General features: G+C 41.6%; 1 protein-coding gene across 1 annotated transcript in view; it reads right to left on the reverse strand.

The window, feature by feature from the left end:
* Window positions 1-2,495: 2,495 nt before the first annotated feature.
* Window positions 2,496-12,015, reverse strand: part of PDE7B (phosphodiesterase 7B) — a gene marked incomplete at both ends in the record, with an annotated part of 160,824 nt that continues 151,304 nt past the window's right edge. Inside the window, 5 exons of the mRNA XM_079550719.1 lie at window positions 2,496-2,713; window positions 4,462-4,542; window positions 7,808-7,904; window positions 9,880-10,024; window positions 11,512-11,603. Of these exons, the coding sequence (XP_079406845.1) occupies window positions 2,496-2,713; window positions 4,462-4,542; window positions 7,808-7,904; window positions 9,880-10,024; window positions 11,512-11,603 (633 nt within the window). The remainder of the gene's footprint in view (window positions 2,714-4,461; window positions 4,543-7,807; window positions 7,905-9,879; window positions 10,025-11,511; window positions 11,604-12,015) is intronic.

Below are 12,015 nucleotides of genomic sequence, written 5' to 3' on the forward strand. Positions count from 1 at the left end.
AGACAAAACAAGGGAAATTATATTTTTTTGTATGTACTTAAGTGCTTGTAGGCAGCCCATTATACTGCTTGTATAATGTCCTAATAATTGTCCTGGATCTGTCATGAAGAAATATCTTTCTAAAACGCTGTAAAGTGGTAATGCTGCCACCTCCACCATCAGGTGGTTAAAAAGGCATTTATGTCCTATAGTTAGAAATAATTTTATTCTTCCACAACTCCTTGACTTTGACTGTTATGGTGCATCTAATATATGAGTTTTGTTTAGAAGAGAGAGGAAGGAGACTAGTGATTTCCACCTTCCTATTTCACTGAGTTTCAGTCCTTTTCTCTGAAGATACATGTCTAATGACTTAGTAGAATAAAGCATCCTTTACTAAACCTTGTGCTTTTTGTTTTCCTTTAAACGTTAGTCACCTTATGATCGTGAAGACTTTGTCTAACAAAGTCAGTGTTCCCTGTAACTAAAACCAAATTCTACTGCATCTACCCTTGCAACTCTCCAAGCAAGCATTATTCCTCTCAAACACCAACTTTAAAGAGTGCTTTGTTGGTCTGTCCAAAGACACTTCCTCTGAACGTGGTTATGTGGACATATCTGCTAGTTCTTTTGGAAAACAGCTGTGCTGATTTGATGTGCTGAGGGTTTACAACAACGCTGCACTTTGCTCAAACACGATTAGCTCCTCTGGGGAGAGAGGGCAATTGCTTTGGTGCAATGCAGTAGTGCTCAAGAATGCAATCTCAGTGAAATCATGGAAGCTTAAGGGAAGCTTCGTATAGAATGAACTGAGGCTGTTTATGACACAAATAGGGCCATGTATCTTTCAGAAAAATGAACATAGCATTCATAGAATTCCTCAACTACTACGACAGTTACAAGGATTTTCCTTACAGGCTGACTTGAAAGCATTTTTTCCTTCAATGAGTGAGACAGATCTAGCAGTCGGTTGAAGGTTTTTCTTTCTTTCTTTCTGTCTTTTTTTTTTTTTTTTTTTTTTTTTTTTTTTTTTTTTAATGAAAAGAAAAATACAAATGCCTTTATATCCTGGCTATCTAAGTAAGAGAATACAGGGGGGATCTCCACTACAAGATCACTTAAGAAAACAGCTGGACACCAGAATTAGTAGGATGTCGTGCTTTTTAGTTCACTATGCTATTTAATAAAAATTCACTCTTGAATAAATGTTAATTTGATTGAATTGTTGAACTGTGGTTGTAGCTGTGGGCTTCTGGCTTTGCTTGTTTGTTTTGAACAAAAACTTCAGGCTCTGTGAAGCCTTTGCCTATACTGAATGTGCAGGGTGCTACGGTTTTAACAGCACGGATCCATATGGAATGTGTTTGAAGTTTTCAAGAAGTTGTCCTGCCAGGCTTCATTCCTTAATGACCTGTGATATACCTTTGATAGTGGAAAGGCAGTACAGAATTGTATCTTGTAATCATATGATTTTGGCAGCTATCAGAAGATGAAGGATGCTAAAAGTTAAGGCTTTTATCCACAAACAATGGTGAATATTAATAAACTCTATACCATATTTACAAATGGTTTCTCTTGTATTAAAACTAACAGTATTCTGTTCACAGTGCCAATGTTTTTTACAGGTAGCAATCCCACAATACTCCAGTATTTTGGCATGGGAATCAGTAGCGTCTCATATTTACAGAAAATGTACACATATGAATATAAACACATTACTTGAAACAGTACTCAAAAGGTAGATCTGTTCGTGTTTCAAAGGGTTAGACTGTACAACACCTTCCCTTTCATTTGCCAGGGAATACCGTTCCTTGCAATGAGAAGATGCCCGTCTTTCTTTTACCCAAAGTGGCATAAAAATGATTACCAAAATGAGCCTTGTTACACTGGAGTTGTGTACATGGAGTTGTGTAACTTCAGTCCAAAGTTCATACATCTGTTTAGTGCACAGAATACAAAAGTTAAAAAGGCTTTTATTTTAATTACTAAAATAACCGTATTCTCTCTGCCCTCTGTGAGCGCTGTCTCATTCAACCAGTGTCCTCTGGGTTCTGAAGATGCTGGTGGTTTCATGCGCAGCCCAGCTGCTGGACTGGAAAGCGTATGGTGCTCTGGGACTTTGTACAGATGTCACAGTATGACTCATGGTAAATGAATACATAACCAAGAGTGCCTCTATCCTCCCCTGTTCTCTCAGTAATCCTCCCTGCTTCATGGCAGCAGTAACTGGCTTGGCTTCAGCTCTGCTGGCTCGACCTGCATTCAAGCAGTTCATGATCTGAAGTGACGGATGGCATCAGGCATGTGCAGAATGAAGAGAGGGGAGAGAAAGATGGAGATCCAGAAAGGAACCAGCAGAACCACGGGCTTGTTCATAAGGACCCTTAGAGCATCTGCTTTGCTGTTTCTTCCCTTTCCATGGTCTAGACAAGAGGCTCCTAGCTCCTCAGAATTTTGCTTGCTGCTGTGATCAAGACGAAGATAGCAGTGCTATAAGGAAAAGTGCAAAGCTGCCACTAAGGAGTTTCTTCTTCGTTTAAAGTCTGTTCCTGGCTGTCAGTTACTTGACCTGAGTGGTCATTGCTCCTACTACTGCTGTGTTGCTTATGGAGCAAACTCCTCCACTTTGCCTTGTTCCTCCTGAGATGGTTTAACATGTTTTCAGATAAGGGCGTATCTCCTGTAAACTGGGCCCACCTCTCAAAGAGTGGCTCTACAATGTACGTCATGAACCCTAGGGAAAGAGAGTACAGCAGGTGAGGAGCAAATTCATTGCCTGAGTGCATTATCCCCTGTAGCACCTCAGCAGAGTACAGTGCTACAAGTTGTGAAAACTTTGAGGAGAAATGACAATAAACCTTCAAGCAACTATCAGTTCCTCTTGAAACAGGCAACTTTTGACCAGCACACATCACCAAGATTGGGATCTGTCTGTCTGGGGTAAGCTTGGGGAAAAGAAAAAACTGACACTGGTTTTTAGTGTCAAATTTTAGTTATTCTAGAAAAAGGGGAACAGGTTCCCAGCTGCAGCTGTGCATGAGATATGAGAGGAGTTGTAGTGGCATCTAAGCCCCTTAAAGTGCTTGAAGTTACCGCTGCAATAGCAGTAAGTGCTGCTGTGGCTATTCTGCTTCCTATTCCAGAACTTTCCAGGCTGCAGTAGCTTGTGGGCTTCTGAATACTGTCCTATTCATAAATATCTTTTGTACTGCAGAGTGCAGACAAGGACAGCAGTTGAGATGTCTGTGCTGGCCTTTAATATCACATGGGAAGACTATGCAACAGCTTCTCTAAGTTAGAAATAAGTCTGTTCTGACTGCTGAGGAGTGACCTTAGCATGGGGTTGTATTTATGAACAGGAAAAGCTTGTATTTAAGTTATCGTACTTCTGGCAAAATCGCTGATAGATGAAAACAAATGGAAATAAAACTTCTAAGTCATAAACTGGAGTTTGATTCCCACAAAATCGAGTTCAGAAAAAAGGATACTTCAAAACCCATTTTAGTGTATGATTGCATCCTTGCTTTTATATGGGGACAGACAAATGATAGCAGGTTTATCTACATATGGTATCTGCAGTTTGCTGTAACAATAGAGTTGGGTTAAGAGACAACTTACATTAAATTACTTTCTGGAAGAGGAAGATAAACACTTCAGAAGCAATCATTCTGGTGTGAGACAGGTAGTATTTAATGGTTATACAGCTGTCTGCTTAACATCCCATGCATATGGTGCGAAACTGCAAATGCATTTATGGAAATGTGAACTACACAGTAACCACTGGGCTGCTGAGTGTCATCTGCAAACACTGTCATGGAAACTTGCTCGCTGCTTGAAATCAATCTGCTGTCCAGCAAGGGGAGGCTGTGGGGATGGCAGTGTGTAGCACAGAGGAGAGAACTGCTCAGTTCTTTGCAGGTAGTGTGTCAGGCTTTATGGAGGACAGCTCAGATGTTTTTAAAAAGAAGGGAAGATGAAGAAACTGGAGTTGCTGCCCTGACTGGATGCCCTCAGATACTCAGAGAACTAAGGCAACAATGCATATGGCCTGAAGGCTCTTAATGAATCTTTCCATGTTCTGGATTCTGCAGGAGCATCATACTGTGGAGTGTTTATGAAGAATCTGCAGGAAACTGGACAGGAAAATAATGTTGTTGCTACTTTAAATGAGAGGTTTTGCAGTGCGCTCAGCAGTCATGGGGATGCTTTTCCCTCATCATCCCAAACAGCCAAAGTATTCCACAGAAATAAGCTTGCAACTGGCTGATGACGCATTTGAAACAATGTCGTGTGTCAACTGATGAAGACAGCAAGAAGTCAATCCTAGATCAGGTGTTCAGTATTCACAAAGCTGACCTTTGCTGCTGATTCACTGGGTTTATGTTCCAGATGGATTTTATCACGTATCGTGTTTCAGTTTCTGTTTGAGCTTGTGCCACACTGAGATAAACACAGAGGAGACAGAATGAAGCTAATACTTACCAATCTGAATGCTTGGTATTGTATCCTTCTGTTGATTACAAAGTGGGCTTATTTCCAGTTCAAATTTTTGTTCCAGGTCACCTACAACATTAAAAAAAAAATAAGAATTTCTGCTACTTTTGTCTCCATACCTGCATCAGACTCATACAATGACTGCAGCTGTACAGTTTTGAGCAGCTGGAACCTGGCACCAGTGAGAACCACGTTAAATGTCCAAGTATACCTTTTTTTTTAATCTTTTTTTCTTCAAGGTATCAAACCGAGTAAGCATGCAAAGAAGAAAAATCTCTCTAAGGAAAGGTGACTTTTGAATGAACATTAAATGTAAGCACTTAAGTGTTTGAGAATCTTCCTTTTTAAGATAGCTGCTGTGTTGCAGTGTGGGTTGCTACTGTGTGCTTGTGAAAAAAGCTGTTGAAGGATGATGGTGCCTGGCACTACTACAAGCCAGAGTAACAATTCATGTGTTAAAAATCATAGGACTGAGGTTATAAATGTGAAAAAAGGATGTAATTCAAGTTTGTCTTACATTTATGTCACATGTGGTTGGGTATGGGATCTATGTTTATGCTGAACTTGCATCATTAATTCCCTTGGTAGTCCAGGAAATCCTCACACAGTCTTCTGCACACAATGGACTTGAAACAAAGTGGTTGACTGACCTCCTTGCCCCTTTCACAACACAGTATGGGATCAAGTGAAGGATGAGTTTCTGGTTGTGAACCTGGAACTGTCCTGAAGACTTCTGCAGTGACTAGCCCACACTCTGCTTTAAACTGTTGATAAACAGCTGGGTGAAGGATCTGCTCACCCTTGCTGCCACCCCAACTGCAGCAAAATCGACTAAATTGGGCACTGAGACAATGCTTAAAAACAGTCAGTAGAAACTGCTCCTGCAGGCGCAGAAAGGATCATACAGGACACTCCCATACATAGCTGCATTCCAGCCTGGTCTAGTGGTTGGTGACCCTGCACACAGCAGGAGCGTTGAAACTAGATGATCATTGTGCTCCTTTTCAACCCTGGTCATTCCATGATAGCTAAGAACGTTAAAACATTTCTTTTATGCCTAAAGGCAATGGATAGCAATGATCACACAGATGCTGCAGTGGCAGGAGAGGACCACAGGTCAGCTGCATACAAGAGCTCAGCAGCAAAGCAGCTCTGATTGCTCCAGTTGAAGATGCTGTTGCCATGCAGACAGCAACCACCTGTCTCAGAGGGGAAATTTGGTTTCCACATTCAAGCATTAGCCCATTAAACGATTGCAGCAAATCAGTATTTTTTTAAACACTGTGAGTGGAACACTCATCTTTTGTGATTGTTTACAGTCTCAGAGACACTACCAGGCTGCAAGTCTTTGGGGTACAGACTATTGCCCACCTACGGCACAGCTGTGTACAAGCTGTGCTGTTCTGCTTGTCTATTTTATTTACTAATAAGGATACTGCAAGTGCTATTTAGAAGAAACGTATCCATAAATAACATTATGCTACAGCAGACAAAACATCATATTCAACCAGAAGAAACATTCTGCTTCATATCCACTGTTTCTGTTTAAAAACACTTTTATTTTATACCCACTAGTGGACAGTTTTGACTTGAATTTTTTACTCTATAGTCCTGTACTTACTATGTGCATTCCTAAGCCTTACCTTTCTCTCTATTACACACACAATTGAGTTTTAAATGTGAGGAGACTGTTTTCATTTTAACTAGGTAGTTAGGAAATACCAGGGAAACATTTTGAGCTTCACAAACAACCAAATGCTATTAAAATGGCATTAGAAATGTTTTGTTAAAAAAAAAAAAAAAAAAAAAAAGAAAAAAAAAAAAAAAACCCACACAACCAAAAACAAAAGAGCTCAAACTTCTGTATGCACAACAGAAGGAAAATTAAACAGTGCACTAATTCTGGTATTACCTGCCTCATCTGTAGTTAAAATCAGACCAGAGGAGCAATGGTTTTCAAATGTCACAAAAAATACCTTTTAGACCCAGCATTGTTTTTAAGGAGGTTGAAAGTTCTAAAATAATACATATTATTTTAAGTAATAATGATGTCTTACTCTATGGTATACATTTTTTTTTTCTTTTGTGCACACTTACCAGGATTACACAGCCGCTACTGACAGTCAAACTGTGTTTTTTGTACATTCTCCCACATATACTGCTCTTATTTTCCTTGTACAGCTCTAACTGGTCTATGTATAGTGCATATAACTGGTCTCAGAGGTGTATTTTAGAAATTCTGCTGGCGTGTTTGGTTTGGAGTCTTGGTGAAAAAGCAAAAGTTTGCAAGAGCTGGGGCTGCTGCCTTTCTTAGCGTGATCCCTCAAGGCCCTAACGATGTGGTATGGGACAAGTGGGGCACTGCCCTCATGTCTTGGCTATACATCTGATAACACAAACCCACATCCTGCAAGTCGCTTCTGTTACTGCAAAAGCATTGAAGTCGAAGACATTTCACTGGCTTAAACTGACATTGGCCAAAAATTAACTTGTCCTATTTGTCCTTGCTTGTTAGTGTTAGGACTAGCTGTACCAGGTACCAGCCTAAATGTTGCTTAATAATTTCATACAGCAGAATTTTAACTGAATTGAGTACTTCATTGTGTGCTCTTCCAGAATTTGTACTGCTTGCCTGAGGCTCTCAGGATGCTGCAAACAAAGAATTTAGCAGTGATTAAACTCTGTTGTACCCCGTCCGTGCTGTAGCACAGCATGACCTTGCCTATGCAGATAGAGCCAAATGGTGCAATTACTGTGTTTAAAAAAAGCCCTGCATGACTGAGCTCTCTGCAGGGGTCTGAAGCATTTGCAATAGGTTCTAGCAGAGTACTGGCTTGCCTACTTTGTTCCTGTAAGCCATGTGAGGTGGGCTTGCCATGCTGGGGAACTGCTTTTGAACTCTCTACATTTGTACGCAGAAGAGCGTGTCATGTTTGGGAAACTCAGAGGGTGAGACTGCTGTAGGAGCTGCAGTGAGAGTCTGAACGTGAGATAAAACACAGCGGCTGGTGGGATGATTCAAGGCCAGGCTGGATGGGGCCCTGGACAGCTTTATCTAGTGCCTGATTTAGAGGATGGCAACCCTGCCTGTGGTGGAACTAGATGATCCCTTCCAAACTAAGCCAGTCCGCGATTTTAGCGTACTGTAGCCCTGACATGATTTCAGCTTGGAAATGCTAAGGCTGGCTTGAGGGTTCTCAGTGAGGAGGCAAGCTGTGGGTTCCTCTGTGAAATTGAAGAGCTGAAATGCAGCACACTGTGAGAGGATTTGAGGCCTGAGGCAGGCTGCCGCCACGTAGCAGCTCTGTGTCCCGAGCACAGGGCAGGGGCTGACCTTGGCGGTAGAACTCCTCGCAGACCCTCTCGCTCCACTGCTTGCTCAGTTCCCACAGCCGGCAGGGGTTGCAGATGTCAGCACACTTGAGTGCAATCTGAAAGCAAAGGAGAAAAGTGGCAGCGAGAAAAGAGATTGTTATCCAGGAGTGCTTCAGTGGTAAATCTGCAGTCGTGAAACTCCCAGGCCTCACTAGCAGGAAGGGTTAAGATCACCTGTTGGGTGTTGAGTCTCACCCAAATACTCCTTTTGAGGAAAGAACAGTTACTTCAGCTGCTAACAAACCTTTCATTCAGCCCTATGGTTTACTGCAGTGAGAACAAGAGGAGGGCCAAATTCCAAGATGGCAAAATCTTCTGGATATTCCCTGCTAGGAGCAAGCCAAGACAAGCTGCAGGCTGGCTCCTGCTGATTGCCTGGCTCAGCTCCACGTGGGATGCTGAGGGAAGGACGAGCCAAGCCTGTGTGAGACCATTTGGGCGTCTCTTCCCTGTGGTCTGAGCGACCTCTCATCTCACTTTAGTTACACTTCATTTTAATGTCTGTGTGTTTTCCTTTACAACACTCAGCACAGGGCCCTCTGCATTGCCTCTGTCTGGCATTCACTTAGCTAACTAGTGCTATTACGTGCTTTGCAGAGGAATGAGTACAGCATGGCAAGAGATTTTTACAATCAAGTAACTGCTTTGGAAAAGTGAGCTATGTAATGGTCTGTCTATCTTACTGCTTGGAACAAGGTGCTGTGAGCCTCTCATCTTCCCAGATAACCTGAACACAGTTAGTCAGCAGGACAGAGGGCAGAATTCATCTGGCACTCAGAGAGGAAAACAGAAGTGTTTCCTGTATAAATTCGTATCTATTAACCAGAGGAGGGAGGTCTCCAAGCCTCTTTTCTTTCTGGATTAAATTGAGTAGGCTTAACATTACTGTATATTACTGTGTATTAAAACAAGATTCTTTGATAGGTTAAAACTCCTTGTTTTCTTTTTTTTTCTTTCTTCCACAAATAATCCTCCAACTAAACAAATCTCACCAGGCCTCTGTCCTAGTTTCTATCTATCTTCAAGGAAGTGCTACAGTTTTTTGCTACAGTTGAGAACTGTAAGCCCTGTGCATTTGCCTAACTGTCTTGCCTAATCTATCCAGAAATATGATAAGCCCATCATCCTGCCCTGCGCGGGCTGTGCAGGAACCTGACAGAAAACCATGTTTCATGGAGAACAGACTAGCAGATCTCTGCATTTCTCACGCTTCTGGAAGGGGAAGAAGCAACAGATCAGCACTTACTTCCTCACAGCTGTCACCTTTCCCATAACCTCGACAGAGTGCAAATGTGAAAATGTTTGTTTTGTAAATGACAATGATTACACTCTTTTACGTATTTAAAAAGAAATTGATGTCATTTCTGCACAGAATCACGTATATACAGCTACTTTAATCACAATAATGCGTTAATAGGTAGAGGTTAATTTTGAAGAGCCTGTTAATGACTGAAGCTTAGCTGAAAGAATCAGTTTGAATCAGTTTGATTTTTAAATAAAACATGGTTTCTTCATTAGCTGGAAAGATCCAGTAGAGAAACACCTGCTGCCATGGCAACAGCTGTTTCCACAGAGACAGCTTATGAACATCAGTCACAGGAACAGATCTTGAACACCTGATGTCAGGTTGTCTGGGGAAGAACACCGAGAAGGGGGCACTCCTGCACATCACTAGAAAATAACACCAGCAAAGCGATATTTGCCACAAGGAGAACAAAATAGAGGCATTATCTGAAAGAGATGTGGTGGCCTAGAAATAATTAGTAGCTTATCATCATTTCTAAGCATGTGACACTCATGTTTCTGCTGCATTCTCAGCTTTTTAACTCAAGGAGATCACGTAAGGTAATAGTAGAGGCATCTTAAGCTTTCCTGACATGCCAGGTGGAGGTAACAGAGGAGGTAGTGGTAGGTGAGGTGATGCGGTTGGTCAGACATGCTGTCCTATACTATTTTAATGTGTACTAGGAAATACCATTACTTGAGAAATAAGTAAGAAAACAATAGCGGTAACAAATTTTTAGAACTTACCTGAAGCATAAAATGTCTGTCTCGTGCATCCTCCAGTCTCAAATCCTGATTGTCAAGGTGAGATTTCAGACGAATCAAAAACTCATTTTGTCTGTTGATGTCTGTTGCCAAGATCAGGGAGCCTAACTGCTGTTCGATGTCTTGTCTGCAATTAAGGAAAATAAGCCCCATCAGTCATGGAACCATTGGATTCTAATAGCTCAAAACAATCTGCTATAAACCACAGCTAGCATAAAGCTTCCACGATCTTTATGGATCCAAACTGATCAGATTGGTTATTTTCTGCTGGGTTGATAGGATACAACTGCTCTAGCTGCTTAAATGGCTTTGGCAGGAAGGGATAATGGGGAAGAAAAACACTTGTTTGTGTAGGTGGATGTGAAAGCTTCCAGAAAGGACTAGGAAAGGCAAAAACAAATAACATGGTGCATCCAGAAAAACACATCTTACTCCAGCTGCTCTGAGCTGGGTGCTGAATAATGCAGCTTTAAAGTAGTACTGAACAGAAGTTGTCGGTTTGATGTGAAGGATTTCTAGAGGGGAACACAGCTTACTGCTTCCAGGTAACTTGTTCATATTCCTGGGAAGGTCACCTGCAATTAAATCTTAGTATTGCAGGGTATTCATTGTCTTGATCTCCATTTCTTGGTGAGAGCAGCAGGACATTCCGCCTACTCCAGACACATCCAACCTGCAGCCCACAGGACGCTTTTCATGAGAAAGTCTCTGATAAACACCTTGAGAGCTCACTGAGAATTGCAGCCACTGCCATCAAACCAAACTGATGCGTTAGTTTCACAGAAAGAAGGCCACATATCCCACTAGCTTTACTACAGTTTACTACAGTTACAGATACAGTTGCTTCTGTATATGTTTTAATAAAAACATTAAAAATTAAAATAAGTTTAGTTACTTTATATACATTCATTATATTTTTTAAGAGGGTTGCTGTGGAAGTTATGTCTCCTGTTTTATTATGTTGCCCCATGGCATCAGAAGCAGATGGTGGTGGTAGGAAGTAGGGGTTGAACCTTCCCAACAGTTGTGCAACAGATGGCAGCAGAGGGACAGTGACAGAATGGCATGAAGCAGTGCATGTCACGGAGCTCCTCCATACGGAAACAATGGCACCCACTGGCATTTATTGATGCTTGCTGAATATTGATGGTGATCGAGTAGCGAATGTGAGCACAGCGAGGCAGTGGGTGGGTCGTGCATTTCATCAGTAGTAACAGTGATGGTGGGTCACCACTGCTAGTGGCGATTTTTTTTTTTTTGTAATCAGCACATCATGCAGGATCTTATTTACTGCTAGTGAAAAAGCACAGCTAATGGTGGTTACTGTGTTGAAAAAGAATGTGTTGTAGTTGAGAATTTGCTCCATTAAACAGTGTTGTCGTGCTCTTTCTATTCATTCTAGTTTCCATGGAAATAATTAGGAGGCATTACTTTTGGAGCAATCTTTGTAGATGTGGCTCTAGACAACTCCTTTTCACTCAGTGTAGCCCAGGCAAGCCAAAAAGTTGGACAGCCTACTCTGAAGGCTGACCTCTCTGCCCATGCCCCTTTGAAGGAGAGTGATGGAAGCCAAGGATTAGTTTAAGAGATGCATTTTCTCTAGCTGACACTTACGTCACCTCCTTGGGCAGGTGAGCGAGGAGCCGTGATTCTCGAAGCATGCCTATTGTAGATCTCCAGTGATGATTTTCTAACACGGAAACATTCTGGTAGGAACAAAAGGGATACATGCAAGGATTAGGCAGGTACATATGGCACAGTTACATATCTGTCACATCTCGTGATGCCTAGAATTGGTTGAAAATTGTTTGCTGTAACAAAACAAAAGAAAACTGATCTGAAAATCTGTGCTTTAGACAAATTTGAAGAACCTATCCGGATTTCTAGAGTTAAGTTCACTGTGCTTGTAGGTATTCTAGCTAAGATCAACCCTAGTTACTGGGGAGAAACAACAACAAAACAACAACAAAACAACAACTTTCCAACCATAAGAACTCAAAACAAGCTATGAAGCTAAGAACAAGTCTGATGACTTTTGACAGTAATTCTGTTCATCAGCCAACTTAAATATCCTTCTTCTCTTCTTGCCTAAATATATCAGGATGGGCTTCTGCACCC

The sequence above is a fragment of the Tetrao urogallus genome, assembly GCF_951394365.1.
Source record: "Tetrao urogallus genome assembly, chromosome: 2".
NCBI lineage: Eukaryota > Metazoa > Chordata > Aves > Galliformes > Phasianidae > Tetrao > Tetrao urogallus.